This window comes from Notothenia rossii, assembly GCF_949606895.1.
Source record: "Notothenia rossii genome assembly, chromosome: 7".
NCBI lineage: Eukaryota > Metazoa > Chordata > Actinopteri > Perciformes > Nototheniidae > Notothenia > Notothenia rossii.
In genome coordinates, this window is record NC_136905.1 from 75,542,630 (window position 1) to 75,566,949 (window position 24,320).

At 41.0% G+C, this 24,320-nt stretch overlaps 2 protein-coding genes across 2 annotated transcripts; both read left to right on the forward strand.

Annotated features, from left to right (window-relative positions):
- The first annotated feature begins 1,039 nt into the window (after positions 1-1,039).
- On the forward strand, positions 1,040-2,322 carry LOC307046598 (cocaine- and amphetamine-regulated transcript protein-like). The gene is made up of 3 exons (XM_079693041.1): positions 1,040-1,390; positions 1,571-1,651; positions 1,956-2,322. The coding sequence occupies exons 1-3, from the start codon at positions 1,256-1,258 to the stop codon at positions 2,061-2,063; spliced, it is 324 nt and encodes a 107-aa protein (XP_079549167.1). The 5' UTR covers positions 1,040-1,255; the 3' UTR covers positions 2,064-2,322.
- Positions 2,323-3,147: 825 nt separating this feature from the next.
- On the forward strand, positions 3,148-16,885 carry LOC307046597 (microtubule-associated protein 1S-like). Its single transcript, XM_079693040.1, has 10 exons — positions 3,148-3,337; positions 4,636-4,731; positions 6,065-6,147; positions 6,758-6,895; positions 7,325-7,820; positions 8,740-8,826; positions 8,910-11,389; positions 12,021-12,162; positions 12,297-12,514; positions 14,514-16,885. The coding sequence occupies exons 1-10, from the start codon at positions 3,175-3,177 to the stop codon at positions 14,667-14,669; spliced, it is 4,059 nt and encodes a 1,352-aa protein (XP_079549166.1). The 5' UTR covers positions 3,148-3,174; the 3' UTR covers positions 14,670-16,885.
- The last annotated feature ends 7,435 nt before the right edge of the window (positions 16,886-24,320 follow it).

Genomic DNA, 24,320 nt, shown 5'->3' on the forward strand with positions numbered 1-24,320 from the left:
TTCATCCATATAATACATGTTACATTGATTAAAAGTATAATTGAGTCACCTTTTTTAAATTCAAAAACATCCACCTTACTGTCTTTGCTGTATTTCTACTGATAAAATCAATACTGGCGTTTTTAAAACCATTAACCACTCAAAACCATCACATTACCATGATAGACATCTTAAAATGTGGAAGAAAAAAAAATCAGTTTTCAAAATGCAGTTACAAAAGTACATAGCCTGCTGTACTTGCTTGTTAAGGCACATACATATGTATATATAATATACAATATTAATATATTGTTTCAAAAACTCTAGATCTAAAAACTTATAAAAAGTTTTTTTCATTGCACATATTAGCCCTGAATGAGTCACAGGCATTATTTATTGACCACTGCCCTCAATTCTTCCTTGGCCTTGGCTTTTTCAGGAGACAGGGGAGAAAATTGGGATCAACATGGTGAAGTAATGGCCCCTCAGGTGTAACGGTGATTGTCATGAGACATGGGGTCTCTGACAGGAGTGGTGTGTAAACATATCCCTTAAGGTTATTCCTACAGAAGGAAATTGGATCCTGATTACAGATTGGTGTCACTGTGGGTTAACCTGAGCTCGGGTTTATTGGACAGAGTTGACTAAATAAGTTAGAATCGTTCAGCAGCAAGACAGGGAAGGAAAGGTTTGTGTCAGGACTCGGGTAGTTAAGAGAACCCAGTTAGGTTTTTAGAAAACTTTATAGTGTTGCGTTGTTCCGTTGATTTGACAGTTCACATTCATACAAAGTTTTGTTCAGTGATGGTTTCATGTTCTGTTTTATGTTCTGTATTATCTATTGTCTGATTCTGACACATCAAACTGACTCATGAATGAGTCATGTTTAACTGAAGAGGACTACTTTGCAAACAAAGAAAATATTCATAAATTAAGAACAAAGTGAAATTAGATTGTAAGCATGTGTTCAAATTTTGATTCCTACACAGCCACTAGATTACGTTATCAAATATGTTCTATGAAATGTAAATCCACCTTTAACCCTCCTTGATTTCCTCCTGCCAGGTCACTTCCGCAAAGATACAAAGGTGTTGAGCAGTGTCAGCGCCGGTCAAAATGGTCATTAATATTTCAGAGGGTGGCTGATGTCAACAGCAGCCTGTTTATATAAAGAGGGGTCTCTCTGTAGACCTCCAAACCTCCACAGATCCACCGCAGACTTTTCACTTTTCTCCCCCGGTAAAGAGAAAGCTGCTCGTGTTTTTGTGTCAGCACCATGGTCAGCGCTCGGGCTCTCTTCTTCGCGGCCACCTGCTGCTGCGCCTACCTGTGGCTCGCTCGTGCAGAAGACTCCTCCCTGGAGACGCGCTCATTGGATTTCCCCCTGAAAACCCAACAGGAGAAAGACCTGGTGAGAGACTTGATCAGGGACATGGGTGTGAAATGTGTCAGCAGAATGAACGAAGCCTTGCTATGTGTCGATAGAGCATTTCATTTGTTGGATACACTTATTAATGGAGGATACAAAAAAGTAATAATAGCACAGTTTTTTTTAATGAAAATATCACGTTTTGCCTTTTTTTCTCTGCAGATTGACGCCTTGCAAGAAGTTTTGGAGAAACTGAGAAGCAAAGAGATGCCTTTAGAGAAAAAACATGGCTGGCTGCCTTCGGTATGTACAATTACTTGGGAATGGGTTACTTTCAATATATATATTTGTTTCATTACATTCTAAAACACCTATGCTCAGGTATAATACTTTTCTGAAATATCATTTCTCCGTTGCATAAGACGAAGCTGTGTATAAAAGGTAGATAATAATTGTACAATTGGCGTTTGAACTTGGAATCAAAGCATACGATTACTTTCTGACTTGTTCTTGCTATAAGACTACTTTAGACATTTCTGTTCGTCGATTAAGAAAGGAAGTGTACAACCTGCATTTTCATACATTTATGTTGTTTTTATTGTTTCAGTGTGACGCTGGAGAGCCGTGTGCCGTGCGTAAAGGCGCGCGCATCGGCACGCTATGCAGCTGCCCCCGGGGGACTTCCTGTAACTTTTATGTTCTCAAATGTTTGTAATGAAAAAACTCAAAAAAAAAAAAAAAAGGAGGGATGTATTAAGTATGGAGTGTAAAAATGTAATGCACTGTCATTGTGAGAAAAATAAATGTAACATGTTGTTATGCCTAAAGGGCGATTTTATTTTATAAACGTGGATTATAATATAGGTTTTTAATAATCTTTGTTATTTTTCTATGTCATTTTTCTTTGTTGTTATATGGAGAATCAAGTAAAGCCGTCCTAGCATCAGTCACCATTTAAACACATTTGTAAGATAAGGAGGTCAATAAATCAACTCAATTATATTCAAGTGTCTATGTGTCTGTTGGACTGTTATATTAAGTAATATTTGTAGTATTATTTAAAAAAATAAAAATGTAACAGCTGGATATTTGTATTTTCTTCACAACCGTCACATGTTGCAAACTTGCTTTTTATTACATTTACAGCACTAAATACAATAAAGAAAGATATATTGATTCCTTTTGCCACTTGTAATGAATAATGCAGCATGTTTCTAAACATCCACTAAAGGGGGTATTAGATCTTATACTTAAATTAAAAAGTAGAAGTACCAGAGTCAAGTATCATCAAGTCAAGTCAAGTCAAGTCAAGTCACGTCAAGTATCATCAAGTAAAGTCCTGCATTCAAAAATGTTTCTCAACTGAGGTACAAAAGTATTAGCATCAACATATTCTTAAAGTAGGCTACCACAAGTAAAAGTATTCATTGTGCAGATTGGTCAATTTCGGATTAATATATTGTATATTTTGATTGGAATTATGGATGTGAAGCTGATAAAGCTGGAACTAATTTTAATTATTTAATTTGTAGATTGTGAATTCAATCTAGACTAAAGTCTTATTTTAGTGTTGATCATATTGTTTATCTAAAGGTAAAAGAGTCAAGTATAAAGTACAATGGAAGTAAGTAAAGTACAAGTAGCCTACCTCAAAATTTAAACTAAGTAGCCTACATTCCTTGATTACACGTAGGCTTAATACCACTGCTGTTTCTACACATTCACTAATGCACGATGCATTCCGGTACAACAGCTGTCATCCCTCGGTAATAAAAGGCGCTGTCAGGCTTTTTCAATGACATCATATCCAAGTGCAAGTTTCCAACATGGCGTCCAGCCGGGTGCCGGAGAGGGAGGTACAGAAGGAGCCGAGGCGCGTCGCTACCGCAAACCCCGACTTGTGCCTGCACAAATACTCCCTGCTCATCATCATAGGACGCACTGCTCACCCCAGACACGCGGGACACACTAGCAGGGACATTGAACGAGGTACGTATGTCAACGCCCCTCACAGCGGCACCATGTAGTTTTTCTTCTATCTCTTTATTTTGATTCACAATTCAGACGCCTGCGAGTTCTCATCGACTGAAAAATCACTGAAGATGCTACACAGTCCCCACTGCAGTGTTTATGCAATTTTTTCCACCCTTACTGGCCGAGGATGCGTCATCTGGCGATTCTCCACCATCAGCATCACCTCGTCCCGCTGGGCACATTATAATTAAATGCAGTGTGATTTGTTCATCGCCTCAGTATATCGTTATGTAAGGTAAAGGTTTGGGGGAAATGTTGCATGCAGGATATTCAGTCAGCACATAGCCACTTGTAAACGATGTGCTTGTACGTTTGTGTGCATAGGCTTACTGGAGACTGCAGTAGACAGAACATGGCATAGCCCACAGTCTGCACATTTGAGTGCAGCATATTTATGCAAAACACTAGGCCGAGATAGATAAGGGAATATAAAGGGGAACAGAAGGATAGATAGATAGATAGAGAGAGTGACAGAAACTCAGACAGACATGTTATTATTCTTCACAAGGCCTTTACAAATGTCATGACTGTCTAGTGAAGATAATGTAGGCTACCCTCAAAATGTCAGTATTTTAAGAGCTAAGAAAAGGAGCCCTCTTTTCAGCTTCATGCATTTTTAAGTTTTCCCATGATGTCGCATCTACTCTGTCACACACTAAATTAAACCTGCAAACCACATATCTGTTTTTCTTTTCTTATTTATTTACTTACTTAGCTAGTGCTGCCTATTTACAAAATAATATTCAATCAAATATATTTGATCCCTTTTCTTTGAATAAGAAGGTTGGCATCTCTTTTTTTATAACTGTTCATCATCTAGCCTGTTCCATGGTAAATTAAAGGATATATAAGCAGAAAGAGCAATATTTATACCAGGATACTTCCATTAAGGCATTATTATTATTATTACTACACATGATTTGCCGCTTAAAATACAACCCATATTTACAATGTTTAATCATTATAATTAGAATAGCCTATTCATAAATGTATTATTTTAATATCATAACACATTTAACTTGATATTTTATTTGGTACAGATTGACTGTTCATTTAAAATAATAGGCTTATATTTGTACTTTCACTTGCATAAATACAGAGTACTGTAACTTGTTACAATAACGATACATATACGATCATTGAATTTGCACATTAACAACTTTCACACCTTTAGTTTAGTTTACGAGTGTTATTTACGAAAGATTGTGTTGTTTGTGACAAAATAAACCAATTGTTGCCTCATGTATGTCTAGGTATTCGGTCATGGGACATCGACTTAAAATCTTGTGACCTGAATCTCTATCTCCAAGAATTTCTGTCCCAGCACACGGCATCTTTTAAGGGTGCGGGTAAGTAACTGGACGTCTTTTTGAGCCTTTAACACTCAGAAAGGACCGTCCCCAGGAAGGAAGGAAGGAAGGGAGCAGTCGGGTTATTGTTAATCATGGGTGGGCCTTCTGGATTTGAAACAATAGAGACCTGTTACCAAGCTGTGCCACATGTGCTTTGTATGTGATACAGCCTTTTGCACAGCCAAGGACAACTGGGGAAAATGGTAAAAAGGCTGAAAAAACATCTGGGGTGATATTAAGTGACAAACACAGACAGAAACAGACATCTCTTTCTATAGGGAGGACAAAATGGCAGCCAGAGAGGTGTCCTGTTTCTGGTAAATAGGCCCTCTGTTCATTTGGAGTACGCCAGTGCTCATGCTATTGATGAGAAAAAGAGAGGTGATTTGGAGAAATACTTCAACATTTTGGGAAATACACTTATTTGAGTTTTGCTACGAGTTAAATAATAAGATCAATACCTTTATTGTAAAAAGTAGCTACAGCTATAGCACACTGGAACATGGAGAAACACATATCGTGGTCACAAAGAACAAGCCCATCTACATTTCACTAAATAACACATCCTATTTTAAATTGTGTGCAAGAAAGGTATTGTTAAAGGACGAACTGGATCTTTCTCTGTCTTTAGGCTGTGATTTTTAGTAGCCTTTGCTTAGCAACTTCACAGTGACAATACTCCACACAACTGTATACAAATGTAAAAAATGGGATTCAGCGCTTTAGACCGTCACAGCAGACACAATGGCCTGGGGAAGCAAAAAAAACACAGGTAAAAAAGATTTGAACAAAAGCACCATGTCTCAGTAAGCCATTTCACTGAGTGAGTCTTACCTATGGCACGTAGCCATCATTAATGTTATTAATGTCAACAGTGCTTTTCCTGCTTTGAGAAGCCAAACTCACTTCTGAAAGGAGAGTCCTAACAAGTAATGATTTTCTTTTTTATTCCTAACTTGACTCAAGGAAAAATAAACGTTTGGAGCCTACTTATTTGAGTCATTATTAACCAGTTGGCCGTGTCCGCCTCTGTGTCCTCAAACGTTGATCCAGTTCCCCTCAGACTAGATATTTACTTAATTTCATACGCAGACAGTACCCTTTGACTCAGCTGTTTCCCTCTTCTTCCTTCCTCTTTTTCTGCTGAGCGAGTCAATCTCAATTTACTTTCTCATTGACTTCTTTGACCCTCCCACCTATTTGTTTCTGGCCTCTCATATTCGCTCATATCCCTTAGCTTGTTTTCAGACTCCCTCCGCTCAGACTTTTCTGCTTGTCTGCCTGTTTGTCCCTATCTCTTTACTCTTTGTTTTTCTCTCTGCCTCCTCAGGGCAGAAGTGCCTGCGCCACAGCACCAGAGTGTTGGACACTCAGGTGCTCATCGGTCCATCTCAGGAACAGGTTCATTCAGAGGTGATACATCCTGGATAAAGATATTTTAAGTCAGGTTGTTATCATGTGGCAGGGATTAAAGTATTCTGATATATATTCATCAGTTTATGATAAACATGAATAATATTTTTAAATGAGATCTGAGAACAAAGCAGGGAATACAATTTGAATAAGCTAGTTTATATATAGATTCATATCATCATTTTCATATTTGTGCAGAATTTGTCTTACAAATAAACTGAAGTAATGAAATTGGAATGTACTGATAGCAAAACTAATTGTTTGTTGATATTTGTAATAAAGAATCTGATGAATATTTGCCTGATTAACAAGCAATTAGTTTTATCTACTAACCTCAAAGAGACATTAAAACAAAGCTCATGTGGTTGAATGCCTTGTCCAAACGTGGAATATATTTACAATAATATAAAGCAGAGAAAATATTAAAAAGTATTGCCTTAAAAATTTGATACACATTATCTTAATAGTACCTGAATACTTTTATGCTGATTGTAAAGTAAAGTTATTCATTCCTATCTCTTCCTACTTTTTTCTCTAAATTGTTTTGTTTGAATATGGGGAATTAAAGCTACATTGCAAAATAAAAATCTTACCCCCCGTCTCTCTCCAGGCGTTTGCTCTGCTGTCCCGGGAATCGGCTCATAAGTTGTTGATCTTGGCTGGCCAGAGCGAGGAGGAAAGTGGAGACCTTCTGCTTCACAGAGGACGGTTCTCTCCACAGCAGCTGAAACAAATCCTAACAGAGCAGGTACGACAAAGTCTCTCTGACTTTTATTTCTGTGCTGATTATTGTAGAGATGATTGTAATCAGAAATTAGCTTGCTGATTATTTTTGTTGAATATAAGGTCAATGAAATTGCACAAAACTGTGTCAATTTTTATTCTGATCAATCCCAAAAAAGCCAAAGATATTTATAGATACCTATAATAACATAAAAGCAGTATACTACCACAATCTGTTTTTATAATAAGATAATATATGTCGATTTTTTGGGGATTGTGAGCAAAAAGTAAAAATACGATTTTGAGTTCTGACTTTAATCTCAGAATTCTGAAGAAAAAATTAAATAAATGCAAAACACTTTTGGTCACATTCCAAAAGAAAATTCTCTTGCGGCCCTAATCCTTTTCCGTAAGTATGGCAGTATTTAATACTACAGTAATGTTCTTTTTTTAGTTCACAGAAAAAGAGAGCTCTGCCTCCTCCAACAAACTCAGCCTGACTCTCAGTTGTCCCGACATCAGCCAGTGGAGGAAGAGTCTCTTGGGGAACCAGCAGGGTCCTCTCAGGCTGCTCATCAATCCCCCGGAGGTGCTGCCTGCCATGGAGGCCCTGGGGGAATTCACCTCCCTCATCTCTGGAACCCTTTCCCCTCCATCTCCCTTCGACCTGCTGCCCCCTCCCACCACCGTGGGTTTCCTCAAGCTGTCCCGCCCCTGCTGCTACGTATTCCCCGCCGGCCGCGGTGACTGTGCCTTTTTTGCTGTTAATGGGTTCACATTGCTGTTAGACGGCGGCTCGGACCCTCAGGCCTGTTTCTGGAAGCTCGTCCGCCACCTTGACCGAGTTGATGCCGTGTTGTTGACGCACATTGGGACGGAGAACCTCCCCGGAGTCAACGTGTTCCTGGAGAGGAAGGTGGCCGAGTTGGAGCTGAGCTCTGAGATAAAAGGTAAGAAAGAGAGTCAATTTAATCATATTTCCCAAAATTCTCTATAATTAGACACTTGGGGCTGTATTTTGAAATAACATACTCTCTTTTTACTTTTAGTATGTACTGCAGCTACACTTACAAAGTGTGTACTGTTGCAGGCAGTATGAGTACAAATAGGATTTCATAACATTGCACCTCTTAGCATGCTGGCTTGCATACTACAAAATGTGAACGGATGCAAAAAGACATTGTGGTACTTTTGGAGTACTGCAAAATATTATTTCTATAAATATGTGGTAGTATGGGAGCATACAGCTAGTTTGGATGAGAGAAAACCATGTCAGGTGAAAAAAGGAAAACTTCTAAACAGCAACAGATAGATAGATAGATAGATAGATAGATAGATAGATAGATAGATAGATAGATAGATAGATAGATAAAATCGGAGGGATGATTACATTACATTTAGCTGACGCTTTTATCCAAAGTGACTTACAATAAGTGCATTCGACAAAGAAGATAACTTGAAGAAAACAGAATCATATAAGTACATCAGGTTTCATAGAGCCAAAACCTTTCAAAATGTGGCCTCTGCATTTAACTCACCGAGCAGTGGGCAGCTATTGTACAGCGCCCGGGGAGCAATGGGGGGTAGGGGTGTCCGGTGCCTTGCTCAAGGGCACCAATGCAGGGCCCAGGAGGTGAACTGGGACCTCTCCAAGTAGCAGTCCACACTCCATATTTAGGTCTGATCAGGGACTTGAACCGGCGACCCTACGGCTCACAGTCCAAGCCTATGACTGATCCACTGACGCTGTCGCTGATCTCACTGCAGAAAATGATAACATTTTAAGATTTCTCTGAAGTCATCTTTACCCTTTTTTTAAAAATCTCAAAATGTACACTTTTGTGTCTTAATCTTCTTTTATCTGAACAGATGACTCTTCTAAGAGGCTCATCTCCCCAGAGCTTGGAGTCGTGTTCTTTAACGCCCCCAGCAGGCTGCAGACGGAGGAACAGCCTTGTAAGTGATGATTAAAACATACCAGAGTAACTTCTAATGTGAGTGATAGTCATCGAGTTAAGTTATCATTCTTCTCATGACAGGTGAGGACAATGTACTGAAGAGCACCCACCAGGCGGCCTTAACCTTTCAGCTGTTAAAGAAGTTAGACATCAGGCCACAGCCATTGTTTCGCCCCCAGGGGAACCCCATTGAGCCGTTAACCTTATTCCAGAAGATGGGAGTGGGGCAGTTGGATTTATACATCCTCAACCCTGGCAAAAACTGTCAGGATTACCAGACATTTATGCAAAACTGGCCTGATGGGGAGTCATCAGCATCCAAATCTCCAATCCTCCCCCTCACCGCCCTTACCTCAGTTTCCGCCCTGCTTGTGTGGCACCCGGCGTGTCCCCAGGAGAAGGTTGTCAGGGTGTTGTTCCCAGGTGTGACCCCACAGGCACAGCTACTGCAGGGGCTGGATAAACTCAAGGGCCTGACCTTCCTCCAGAAACCCACAGTTACCACAGGGGACATGGAGAGGCTTGGGGAAGACAGGAAGACGAAGAGCACCGAGAGTCAGGACAGTGGCCGGTCACAAGGGAAGGATTCAACACTCAAACAGGGAAAAGAAAGGGGAGTTAAAGAGGAGGCCAAGGAGGTACTTGTTAGGGATAAAGGGAAGGTTTTAAATGGATTTGCCACAAGAGAGGCCGATAAAAACAGAATCAAAGAGACGGGTGTAAAGCAAAAAGCAGCAACGCAAGAGAAGAACACCTCGAAGAAAGGAGGGAAGGATGGAAAAAAGGAGGAGAAGCCTTTGACCAAGGAGGAGAAGCTTGGGAAAAAAGAGGACAACGGTGTAATGAGGAATGATAAGGTAAAGAAAGATGTTCTCTCTTCCAAACCAAGGACTGAAAATAAAACTAAGCTCAAAAAGGAAGCAAAAAATGACTCTAAGACAGGGGTGAAGAAAACAAGAAAACTATCAGGAAAGGAGGCAGATGCAGACGAGAAGAAGGTGAACCCTGAACTGTCAAAGCCTGACACTGAGAACATGTTAGAAATCTCAGATCCAGGAGGTTGTGATACAGAGCAGAAGATTCAAAAAGTAGAGAGGGAGTCTGAAGGGAAGCCGTGTGGCTCTAAAATGTCTACCCCTGAGGATATGACGGCAGATTTTCTCAAGCTTGGGGAGGAAACTGAAATAAGAGAGGCACAGATGGAACCAGCAGATAACAGAGAGCAGAAAAACAGTGAGTCAGCAAATGAAAAGAGCCTTAAAGTGGAGAGCAAGGATATAGGTAATGAGAACGAGGATACCCTAGGGGGAGAGGCTGCAGGGATAATGGGAGGAGAAAGTGGTGGTAATGGAGCAGAAGATAAAGCTTGGACTGGAGAAAAAGCTGACGTAGAGCAGCCTGAAAATGCAGCCAAACCAGCAAAGGTTGTAGGATTTCCTTCTCCCCTGAACAAGGTGCCAAAGAAGGATCCCACTGACGAGCTGGACTTAACTCCGACCGAATACACGCTCCTGGACGGCGCTTTGAGAAACAGCCCTCCCTCGAGATCGTCTCCAGACAACCAGACCGCTCTCAGCCCTGACGATCAGGCCTCCCCGGGCTCACGGGCCAACAGTGCAGGCCACACTCCTTACGGTCTGTCCCCAGATGATGTGTGGTGCAATAGCGGCACTCTCAGCAGGTTACAGGCCCAGATGGGGAACTTAGAGTCTGCTGATGTCAACCAGACAAATGGGTCATCGAAGCAAAGTGAGCCCAAAAGCAATCCGGAGAATAACACAAACCCCAGGGAGAGGCAATTAAGTTTTCTTTCCCTGGGTACATTTAAAGAGGGATCCTCAGACCCCTCTCCCTCCATGGCTACCACCACCACCACCACTACTACACACTCCATGCCAGCAGAGGTGGGCTCACCTCAGTCCACAGAAGTAGATGAATCACTGTCCATGTCCTATGAGCAGGGGTCAACCACTGTGAGCCAGCGAGAGGGGGATGACAGTGTTCATATCTCCAACTCCAATGGAGGCCATTGTACTGGAATGTCTTTACCGAAGAAGAAGACTCCCCGATCGTCAGGGCAGGGTTCAGAGACGGGGCGACCTGCCGCTCCTCACACACTTGACTTTGAGGCCTCCGCTCACGATGTGGATCTGTGTCTGGTTTCCCCCTGCGAGTTCAAGCATGTCAAACAGCCCGACTCCAGCTCAGGTGCGAGCGAGCCGTCCAGAGGAGCCTTTGCTCTTGATAATCACGGCAACAGAAACCAGGACACATCACCCAGCGAGTCAAACGCCCCCGTCTGCACAGAGGACTGCCCCTCCACCACAGCAGACGGAGGGCTGGACTCAGATGAGGACGAGTCGTGTAGTGAGCCATCTAACTCTCCCCACGATCGACGCTCCAACCAGGCTCTGCCCCATGACCCTCCCCCGGCTCCTTGCAGAGACGGCCCCCCCCGGCCCCCTCATCCTGACGCCTCCATGCCCGTTCCTCAGTCCGACGCTGACACTTACGGGAAGAAAGCAAAAGCCAATGGCATGCGAGGGAAAAAAGCTGCAGCGGTGAGTTTGTCTTATTCGCATAAAAGAAAGGGATGTCTGTTATTCAACTAATTTGGTTATGATGTATATTTTTTTGAAGGTGAAATCATACATAAGCATCCATGTGTCATAAGGAAACATGCAGGTGTAACTTTAAGTGCTTAGTCATGGTTTAAAAGTTGAATATTTAGAACTACTGCAATGTTAATCACTGGTATGCAATAAACTCTTCAGTGTTACCTAACTTTTTTCTAGAAACATTTTAAAATAAAAATTAATAATGCAAATTATCTTTATTAAAAAATATCTTTATAAAAAATAAAAATGTATAGATTAGAAAAATAGCGCAAACTTTTTTTTTTTTTTATAAACAGGAAAATAAATGCAAGTATTTTATAGAACTTTAATGTGAGATTGTAAAGTCACCATTCACTTATTAAACTGGCAACAAACTGGTTTTTTATACGTCAAAAAGATTTTTCTAGGGTGCACTGGTAGCTCATCTGGTGGATAGGAGCGGTTGCTAAATCTTATCAAATAAAGGTTAACAAATAATCTTGAAAAAAAAAAGGTACTTTTCATGGTCTAAATATTAACTTCAACACAGAGATGACCCTTTAATATAATTGATTCTTGATAATCATTTTTCCAGGTTGTTGAAGCCCCTCAAAAATCAAGTTCAGGAAAAAGGAAGACAGGGAGCCAAAGTGGAGTCCCAAAGGGAAATGTCTCATCTATTCGCACACCTTCCTCCAGCACCCGCTCAGCACCAGCTAAACCATCGCCCAATTCAGGTATGAGAAGAACATTTTCAATAAATACAGTAGATCTGCCTCATACTTTTTCATTTCCCCTCTTTTGTACTTGAAACAAATGATGTATGTGCACTTATTTCTGTTGAAATGTCTCTCTCTCTCTCCTGCCACAGGGTCTAAGTCGACCTCTGTTGGTGAAGGCAGTGTGTACGTGGACCTGGCCTACATTCCCTCTGGAGCCTCCTCTCCAACAATCAGTGTGGACTTCTTCAGATGCGTTCGCTCCGCCTGTTACATCATCAGCGGCGACAGTCCAGAGAAAGAAGAGATAATGAGGCAGACCCTGGACGCACTACTGGATGCCAAGATATCCTGGCCTGACACCATGCAGGTAGAAAAAACACACACTTAGAGACATGCACATCGCAACACAGTTCATTACTTGATGTCGTTGGCTGTGGTGGTATGATTATTTTTGTCATCTTCTAATAACTACAGCTTCCATGAGCCTTTGAAAAGCATACAAATGTTGAGTGTTGTGCAACTTCACACTTCACTAGAGCTCAGACTATTTTTTTCAAAATGTCGGGCACACTTTGCATAAAGATGTACACACATTTTTTATTATAGAAACTGGGTTTTTTATCTACCCAGAAAAATAAGAGAAAAAACATAATTAACCAAGAATCTTTAATCTTTTTAATAAAAGTAAATATAACAACTAAACAGATGTTAACTGAACAAAACAACCTGCCACAATCTCTTTCTTCTGTCTGGATTATTGGTGGGTTGCAAACAATTTAGAGGTGCATACCGCCACCTACTGTACAAAAGTGTGCATTGTCACGTCACCAAATCACCACTTATGGAAGTAAACAACCATGTTTAAACTATTTGAAATTGTTCTAATCAACCATGTTTCACCCAAATATTTGGAAAGTACATTTCTGGTAGCTCTTACCCACTCCTTCTGATCCATGTATCTCCATAAGGCTCTGCTCCAGTCCTGCCTCTAACCCAATCACTGAACTTTTCTCTCTCTGTTTCATAAATAGTGCAATGTTATACAATATGTTCCACATTTTCTTCAACTCCACATTACTTACACTCCACATTACTTACACTCTTCACTTTCACATTCGCCAGTACACCTACTACTATACTATACTATACTACTATAGAGTGGAGCAGTGACGAGTCCTAAAACCCGGAAGTGAGTTAGCATTTTACCACTACCGGTTCCCTCGTCTCAGAGTCAATGGGATTTCTCCATAGGATTTTGGAAAAGAGCTCGAAATAAGGTCTGTGGAAAACGAACCTGTTTGGTAAATGCACGTTTTTTTCAGCCGGATAATATCCACCCTACTTTTATAATTTTTCTAACCATAAATCTAATCGCCAGAAGCAAAATGCTAACTTTATGCTATAAACGAACTATAACCGAGTACAGGAGGGTCGCACGATTTCAACGTCACGCCAACTTAAGATCGATATTCAAACATACAGATTCAAAATTGTACACGTTGAAGCGTTTGTTTTAACAGTTTGCAGGAGGCAGGTACTTGCTTTCAAGCAGAACAGGGGCAAACAAAGTTAGCGGGAGTGTTTACGTGTTAGGTGTAATGACGTACAACGTCCTCGAGAACTTCTGTAGTCCTATTCAAACACTTGTTAACAACCATCGTTTTTCAGACACGTCAACTCTTCAAAAATCACCAGTAGGTGATCACTGCTGATACATTTAATGTCGTAGAACAAAACGTGATCCGCTTCTTAAATGTATGTCAACCACAGACCTTATTTCGAGCTATTTTCCAAAATCCTATGGAGAAATTCCATCCCATCTCTGAGACGAGGGAACCGGTAGAGGTAAAATGCTAACTCACTTCCGGGTTTTAGGACTCGTCACTGCACCACTCTATTCATAAGTCCTCAGCCACGCCTTTTGCTGAACCAGGAAGAAGACACAGAAAGTTATGAATACAAACAAATACATGTGTAAACAATGCTTAAATGTCTGCAAATGAACTAAATAATGTCAGGTTTAAATTAAGATTGTACTTTTCTCAAAAGGGAAGTGTTAATTGTTGATGTGGTTGACTGAAACTGAAATGAAGTAAAACTAGTGGAGGTGAGGGTGCAGTGTAATTGCTTTTTTAATCTATATACGGATTGGTTCCTAAAACTGATTGAAACTGGTTTAAACCGTACCGCTGCCTGTGTTAATTGTCAATTACAGTCTGTGAGCATTGTTAATTCTCACTATCATTCTCGCTCAGAGAACATACACATTCAGTTGACCATTCACCAAAAATATGGGCACGTTAATCTGAGTTGTATCTTAGCTTCAAAACAAGATACAATAGTACAATATGTAATTTCCTCTCCAGGTGACATTGATACCTACGTTTGAGTCGGTGCCGATGCAGGAGTGGTACCAGCAGACTCTGGAAAAACAGAAGGAGCTGGGCATAACTGTGCTGGGATCCAACAGCACGGTCGCCATGCAGGACGAGACCTTTCCTGCCTGCAAGATAGAGTTCTGAGGCACACTTGGGATTGCATCAATTGAATATTACAGGGGAATATGAGCTGAAGGATAGATATGTGTGTGTGAGAGGAAAGAAAGAGTTAAAAGAATGACAGAAATAGAAGGCTAGAAACAGATAGTGGGGAGATAAGGCATATGACACCTTTCTGCACACAACTTCATAACACAACTGTCATTGTACTTTTACCCATTCCCCTCCCGGTTAATCGCTTTCTTTCTGAGCTACTTTCACCAAAAAGCACACATTCCTGCGTGTGTGTTTTGCATGTTTTTTTACACCAATGACCCTGAGTAAAACAAGGAGAGGAGATAACACTGGCTGCAAGAGAAGCATGTCCACTTGCAAACATGTGGAAGCACACGAGAGCTGATGGTGTAGATTAGTCCATATAGTAAGTAAACACGGAGTAAAAAGCACTGTGTGTAGGCTTCTTTTCTTAATGCGTTCAGCACTGGTGTGTTAGTTAGGGCTTAGTTTGCTGCTTTTAATTCAACATTTACTGACAAATGAAAAGATTGTGCTCCCGATATTCCCAAATGGCAAGCCCGTGCCAACTATGATCATTTTGTTTCTTTATTTCACTAATATTTGATGGGTCTGAGCACAGAAGATTTCTGTATTGTATAAAGAGAGTCTTATAGCGAACCTTAAATTAAATAGCATTTACAGTGTGTGGTCAGGTGTTTCCTGTGAGCATTGTAAGCAGACATGTTGAACTGTGCTGTGTGTTGTACCCGCTTTCAAAAAGTATTGCACCGCTGTGGCTTCACTGTTGACCTCAGGTTCGCTTCAGAGCAAACAGCCAAGCTGCGATGTATCTGATGTTGAGGGGTAATCAGAGATTATTAATTGAGTGGGAAAAAAACTAGTTCACCAGACTTGAGCTACATAATAAATATATTCTAATTGCAAACAATTACGAGTGCTTAAAATCTGACTATTCAGGAATCACACAGCAAATGCTTTTGTGGAAATATGTATGTTATTATGTAACTTGTTGTTTTACAAAATAAACAAAAAAAGTGATGACATTTATTTTGATCGTGGATATGATGGGTAAGGGTTTAAATATTGTAGAATAATTATTTGCACAGCACAACATCATGGTTTCTTCACAGTGGGAGGCTGTACTTTTTAAATATGAATACATTATTTTGGAACTAAGTAATCCAGTAACTGATATTAATTAATAATCTACAGATCTTACTTAAATTAAGTTTATTATTTAGTAACATTTTAGATTCTCCCAATTAATTCACACCACACAATTTGACACATTTCCAGAGAACATTTTTTTTCAAAATGACTAATGATTGAATATTTACTTATTATTTAAAGAGCAGTTCTTCTCAGGAGAACTCTTCTGTAAATATACCACAGCATACCACTAACTCAATTTAACCTGAAATTAGAGCCAAATTACAGCAGTTGTGCCTGGATTTACCTGAAAATGATGTGGAAATTACAGAAAATAAAGCACACACATAATTTAATTAATTACATTGTTATCTCTCCAGACATGTCCGTCCAATCCTTTCCTATTATTAACGTCTGTCCCAGTCTGCATGTCCAATATCGGATGTTGTTTTCAAGTGGGATCTAAATAAATCAAGACTGATAATTATCTCGGTTCACATAAATGCAGGTACATTAATATCAAAGTGTTTCCTTAATATCAAAGCATGAAATCACAAAGACACCACCAACAATTCTCCCCTCTGTCTGAATGCAGCCTCAAAATGAAGAAACAAAATGTAATTTAATTAAGTGTATCTAAATGATCTGAGAGACATTTTGTATTTATATAAATGCACAGTTGATTTTCTTATCATGGAATTGTACTATCATTGAGATTTGTTTTACTTTGTGCATTTTTGTTTTAATAACACTTTTCTGGCAGATTAAATAATGTATGGGTTTCAGAGGGTTGAACTAGATCTGTATTATATAGGTGACAATTATTTGAGCCCCACAGTAGCAAAGTCAATAGTAACTATGTGTCCCGCATGTATAAAATACTGTATGTACTGTATGTTGTTTCATTCATGATATTCATGAAGATAGAGGGCAAAGCACTGTGGGATAGATGGATGGTAGAAAGACTGAGAAACTTTCCCTTTGCAATTGCCTGTAAGTAAATACAGTAACAATGTCAACATGTGAGGGTTGTTGGGCCGGGACTAATATATGAATAAAGAATGTACATCACCGCTCAACAGTATCTCAAAGTGTCTGTTGAGAGAGAAGTGGAAGTGCAAATTATTCGGATAAGCTGTCATGCAAACGTTGAATGCTTTGTGGATGATTTGCAGCTCAAAACAAGTTAAAGGGGCCCAATTATGATTTTTGGGAGTTCCTCTTTCCTGTATTGTGTTATATAGGTTTTTGTGCAAGTAAATGGCCGGTAAAGACAATAATGTCAAAGTTCAATCCAGAGGGAGTTTCTCTCCCACAAATCCCCTGCCAGAAACCCCTCCATTGGACTCCTTTGTTTAGTTCAGTAACATAATGACATCACTATGTAACACTTACGCTTCTGTTGGCTAGCGCTCGAACATTGTACGTGACAGGCTAAGGGGCGGGACATCTCTAAGTGGTTGACCAATACAGAGCCGGCCAGCTAACCAATCAGAGCAGACTGGGCTCTGGTTTTAGACAGAGGGTGAAAAGAGGTGCTGCAGCACACAAGAGAAAAATAAAGAGCTTTTTGAACATTAAAGCATGGAAATAAGTCAAAGTAGAGGCACTTAATACAGATATGAACCTGAAAATTAGCATAAGATGGCTCCTAGAGACATTTTTCTTTGTAATTGACTGGTCATGCTAATTCGCTGTTTAATTCAACAAAAGATAATCTCTAACATTTTCGAATATATTTTATTGCCAAAGGAATGCAATGAAAATGTTGAAGGAAAAACAAACTTGTGTTTATCAGACAAACTATAATTACTGAGGATAATTATAATACTCGTCATTGTGTGCTGTTTGCTCGGGGTTGTAAGATTCTCTGTCTCTGTAAGACATGATTGGGTAATAGTGGTAACATTATATTTATTTACTTTCCTCCATCCGCCACCCAAATAGTATTGGAGCTCTAGAAAGGCATACTCCAGCCTTCAGTAAAGTTGTGTTTTAGGTTCTCAAAGCCAAGTAGAAATTGAGCTTTTTAAAGAGATGAGTCGACCAGGAGAGATTATATTATTTTGGGAGAAAATGTATGTTGAAAATGTGCAGCATCTCAACAAGCCTACAAATAAATGCCAACTCCAAATCGAAAGCTCCACGATTTAACACTAATTAAAAGGTGTGATTCACAACTGTTTACATCTTAACCTACGAAGTGCTTGAGAGAAATATGATACCGTAACTAGGTAAACTATCACAGCTTTCTAGCTTCTATTTCAAGAAAATCATTTAAACTTGAAGATACATTATGGCAAATCAATCAAACAGTGTTGTCTGCCTCTCAGTTCACTAACCTTTAAAATACCTTGAAAAAAGTCATTATCAATCATGAACTAATGAAAAGCTAAACTACAAAGCAGAGAATTGACAGGGACAGCTCTGAGATTTAATTTAATATAATTGAAAATAGCACATTTCTGGAAATGTACTGCATACTATATACAGCTGTGAATTTAAACGATCATCCAGATGTTTTTTCCCTAATGTACCCAAGAATGGCTGTGTTTCATGCTGAAAAAATCCACAGTGCACTGCAGGATATATGACGTTCTCTCACGATGAGCACAGAATTCACAGAAAATGTTGAGAATATTATATTGACCGGCTCATTATAAAACAGTCACTCTAATGGTTAAACTACAGATTGTTTGTATTGCATTGCTTTCACTCAAATTTGAGTATAATTGAAAAGTTTTCTTAAATATAGTTTTCCTTTTTCATGTTCAAAACATGCCATTTAAAACGCACTTTTCCAGAATATTTGAAAAAGAAAAACAATGTGCACAAATAAAAATTAAACAAAGTATTTGGTACAGTTAATGAACCTGGATAAAATGCCAGAATAATACGATAATGCACATGTTTTTTATGATATTTTCCAGCAGTGTGTACTATTGCGAGAAATAATCTGGAGCATGATATAAGCATGTTATATTATGAATATACATCATTAATACTTTTTGAGCAAAAGGAAAATCAGAAACAAACAAAATCATGTTTGCTAAATTTTTATTTATTTATTCAAGATGTCATTCAAAGTCATATTCCCTTCTTGTTTCCTGAGCACAGATGTGGAGCTTTGAGGAGCTTCCCGATCCCACCAGCACGGAAGAAGAAGAAGATGTAACAACTTAATCTGTGCTGGTCGGGCTGGGGAGCTCCTCTTCCTCTCGGCTGGTGGGTGGAGCGGGGGTTGTCGGGGGCTGGGGTGAAGGGCATGGAGGTCCTTACTGTACTCACAGGGTCTGGGACTAAGCTGAGAGCGGGCTGCTGTGGTGCTGGGTCTTTCCGGGATCATCGGTTGGTGACCCACTCTCAGCAGCCAAAAACACAGGAGTCCTGCCCTGTGAGACAGAAACACAAATAATAATTACTCAAATATGCAACCTCTGACCTGTTGCAAGCTGTTAAATGTAACCTCCAATAATGGAAAAATGTGATAAAGCTCCTATAATAAATACAATCCTTGTGAGGGGATCACTTACTAAGCCACAAAAGAAGACCTCCGCTCTTCATCAGTTGTCATCCTTTCTTTTGGTTGGGTCTGCAGTACTCATCCTCTTCCTCTGAGCATCCTGGATGCTGAGTTTCAGTCTTCCACGGAGTTGCTTCTTGTAGGGAGGTTGATGCAGCGTGTGTAATGCTGGGGACCTGTTATAAATCCTGAAAGAGACTTGGAGACTTTTCGTGACGTTAGTAGTTACTGCTTTAGCACTATTTGTTGCACCTAGAAAAACTGAGCATTACTTGAGTAAATGTGCTTGATTAGTTTAACCACTGTCTTAAACTATTTACTTACCTGTCTTGTAAAGCCATCTATACTTTAAAAAGAAAGAACACATAACCATACCATGTTATCTTACCTCTGGTATCAGCATCGACCATCATCACATTTTTTTTTTGGAGTAAAAACGATATATAAAATTGAGTAATGTATGTATAAAAGCCCTGGCGATTTGACCTATCATCCAAGCAATACGTGCTTTGAAGCTGTCTGGGGCTTCATCAGTCCTGCTAGAGCCTCGAGGCAAAGGATTTCAGATCCTGTAGCAGGAGGTCCAGAGGGATAGGTAGGAGAACATTTCTGGCACCATGCCTTCCAAATACTTGCAGGTGGGAGCTGCTGGACGAGAGGGGAGAGACGTCCCATGTCGGCATCACCATCGTCTACAACGTCCTCTTCCTCTTACCTCTGGTATTGACCATTATCAAATAATATAAAAAAGACAGTAATATATAAATAAAAACCCAATACAAGTTTTGACCTATCACAAAACCAGCAAGACGTGTCAGCTGAGGGAGGGGGAGTGGGGTGGCCGGTATGAACATCAACCATCAACAATTATTATCCAAAAGAAAATAAAGTCGAAATGAAAAATTACATATTAATAAAATAAAGCCCTGGTGCAAGATTTGACCTATCGCCAACCCAGAAAGATGTATTCGAAGCAGCCTGGGGCTTCATCTGTCCTGCCAGACGCAAAGGTTTTCAAATCCTTCAGGGAGCCTGTGGTCCTCTGGACGGTATCTCTTGTCCATGGGGGGCCAGGGGCCTGAGGAGGAGGGTGTCAAGTCCCTAAAGTCCTCTTCCCTGATCCTCTTGGTGGAGAGGCCGACGCCTGAGGTGGGGGTTGGCGAGTCCCTAAAGTCCTCTTTCCAGGTCCTCTTGGTGGAGAAGCCTGATGTCGATGGAGGGGCTGAGGATGGAGCTGCTTCAGGACGTTCCACTTGCAGCTCAGGATCCTCCAGAGGGGCAACGCCACAAGGGGGAAATGTCTGCCAAAAAGCCACGGGTGGGCACTGCTGGACAGAAAGGGGCACCATGGGGCAGCATAGGCATAAGCATAAGGTGGAGGGTGCCGTGTCCCTTGAGTCATCTTTCCTGACCCTCTTGGTAGAGAAGCCAGGGCCCGATGTGGAGAGTGCCGAGTCGCTGGAGTCATCTTCCCTGATCCTCTTCGTGGAGAAGACGAGGCCTGGTGTTGTTGGAGCGAACACTCCTGAGCTTGGATGGGCTGACGGTGGAGCTTCTTCAGGAAGGGCAACACCCGAAGGGAAGGAACAGGGATGTCCAGGGGGGTAACTTGGAGTGAAGTTCCAACGCAATGCCTCCCAAAAATGTACCGGTTGGAATTGCTGGGTGAGTGAGGAGAGACGTCCGATATCCACACAACCGTCATCACCGTCATCACTGTCCTCACCGTCATCACTGTCCTCACTGTCATCAATGTCTTCACTGTCCTCACTGTCATCACTGTCCTCACCGTCATCACCGTAATCACTGTCCTCACTGTCATCACTGTCATCACTGTCCTCACTGTCATCACTGTCATCACTGTCCTCACTGTCATCACTGTCATCACCGTAATCACTGTCCTCACTGTCATCACTGTCATCACTGTCCTCACTGTCATCACTGTCATCACTGTCCTCACTGTCATCACTGTCCTCACTGTCATCACTGTCCTCACTATCATCACTGTCCTCACTATCATCACTGTCCTCACTGTCATCACCGTAATCACTGTCCTCACTGTCATCACTGTCCTCACTATCATCACTGTCCTCACTGTCCTCACTGTCATCACCGTAATCACTGTCCTCACTGTCATCACTGTCCTCACTGTCATCACCGTAATCACTGTCCTCACTGTCATCACTGTAATCACTGTCCTCACTGTCATCACTGTAATCACTGTCCTCACTGTCATCACTGTCCTCACTGTCATCACCGTAATCACTGTCCTCACTGTCATCACTGTCATCAGAATATTCTTCAGTGTCCTCTTCCTCCTCTTTGTCATTTTCCTCGGAGGACAAGGGCCCGTATCCAGAATCTTCGGATGTCCAGTCTTCCCCCTCAACTTCTTCATCCTCCTCTTCCTCATCAGGAGCGTTGTAGACAGGGAGATTGCCTTCATCGCCTGCAGGACGCTCCATGACGGAGTTCTCAGAGCTTGGTGGGGGACGGGAATTCAGAGTGTAAGTGTAGTCCTCAGCCCTGCGCGCCTCTTTCAAGGTCCTCTTGGTGGAGAAGCCGAGGCCTGATGTCGATGGAGGGGCTGAGGATGGAGCTGCTTCAGGACGTTCCACTTGTGGCGCAGAATCATCCGGAGAGGCGACACCAAAAGGGCGAAATGTCTGCGAAAAACTCACGGGTGGGCGCTGCGTGACAAGAAGGGGCACCATGGGGCAGCAGAGGCCTAAGGTGGAGGGTGCCGAGTCGCTGGAGTCATCTTCCCTGATCCTCTTTGTGGAGAAGACGAGGCCTGCTGTTGTTGGAGTGAACACTCCAGACCTTGGAGGGGCTGAGGGTGGAGCTTCTTCAGGACGTTCCGGTCGCATTGAAGAAATCTCCAGAGGGGCAGCACCCAAAAGTTAGGAACAGGGATGTCCAGGAGGGGAGCTTGGAATGAAGTTCTGATGCAATGCCTCCCAAACATTTACCGGCGGGAATTGCTGGCTGAGAGGCGAGAGGCATCCGATATCGGCATAACCGTCATCACTGTCATTACAATACTCTTCAGTGTCCACTTCCTCCTCTTCATCTTCTTCCTCGGAGGACAAGGACCCACTGTCATTACAATAATCTTCAGTGTCCACTTCCTCCTCTTCATCTTCTTCCTCGGAGGACAAGGACCCACTGTCATTACAATAATCTTCAGTGTCTTCCCCCTCATCCTCCTCCTCTTCCAAATCCTCTTCCTCCTCCTCCTCTTCCATCAGTCCATGACATTCACCTAAAAAACCGACAGCAAACTCACCTTCATCCTCGACAGCATTCCTGACCTCACCTACCTCTTCCTCATCAGGAGTGTTGTAGACAGGGAGATTACCTTCATCGCCTGCAGGACGATCCATGATGAAGTTCTCAGAGCCTGGGGGGAATTCAGAGTGTAAGGATTTCTAGTCAAAGGTAATATTTGGAATAGTTTAATCACTTATTGGAAAAAAAATGGCACATGCATAACCTAACTATATAACTCTAATTTAAAAGACATGACAGGAGAACCTGCTTAAACATAATTGTGGTGAGAATAACACTGGGGATCATAAATGATATTGTTTTTCTGATAAACACTGATGACAATTAAAATACTAATTTGGATTTTTGTTATTGGCAATAATACTTTCGTTATTTTTACATCTCTAAACTGTTTGTTTTTTTATAAAACTGAATGAAGTGCACATAAACAGCGCTCTATATGTGTCGGACAAGTAAAAGAGAAGCTTTCTCTGCGCATTTTACGCACCGATTCTTGCGCAGAAGCAAAGCCTTCTTTAAACCAAAATGCAACATTACAAAATGTGCAAACAAATAAATGCTGTCCGTGGGGAATGCAAGACCCGGATCCCGAGAAAAAACTGAGCTATGTGTGGACAAACTATAATTGGTTCCAAAAAACAGCGTGCATTCATTTATAATATAGGCTATGCATTCATATCCATTGCGCAGAGTAACTGACTAATATAATCTAAAATAACCAGAGTAGTTTTCAGACTTTTCTTTAGTTTATAAATCATTATTTTCCTATAGGCCTAGTTTATAGTTAGTCAGCTTGGACGCAGAACGCGCATAAATCTTCCTCCCCTCAAAAACTAAACAAGAAAAGCAATTTCAATATTTATAAAAGGAAAGTTGAATTAATATGATAGGCTACCTTAGAAGGAGTAGCCATTTACAATAAATAAAGCTTCAACAATCAGAACGACACTCAGGGAGGCAGCCGCGCAGAAGAACTTGCTCTGCAGGGAATTGTGCGTCGTTGCCATGGTGCATAACTTGGCCCTAATTTTTAGCATTCTATGAAATTAGCCCCAGTCGCCATTTTGTTTTTGTACTTTTTTGGTCGTTTTTCGACGATATCTTGCAATTAAATAAAAAATAACTGTGTTTTAAAATCACTACACTCTTTATAAATACATTAAACGCCTCTAGTGCTTAACAAAAGTTGGTCTTATCCACAAATATGAATTTTAAACTGAAAAGACGTGAGTGAGTTTCTGCTTTCTCCAAAATGCATTTTGAGCCCAACATTCTATGAACTTTTCACCTTTAAACTAAACCAATCGCACTAATTTCCACATAGAAACATCTTTGTATGATTTTAAGGGGATATATGGACAATTAAAAGGCTAAAAATATGTTTTGTAAACGTCTTTTTTTTATTTTTTACTTTGAGTGTAGTTTCCCAACACGGCCTATTGCCAGCGGCAGGTGCTGCTCCTCCTCTGGGGGCCGGGGGTCTTGTTCAGCGTCTCCGGGTTTCCACAGCAGATTTGATAGTATTGTTTTTCAGAAGTTTTGTTTTCCAGCAGGTTGAATCTCAAAGAGTTTTCTCTCCACAGGTGAGTTTTGCAAAAGGTGTGCTCTGGTCTGAGTCCAAGTGCAAAGTGAGATCAGAGCGGTCAGCAGCTGCAGCCCCAACGTTCGGTTTCCATGACTATGACGCACGTACG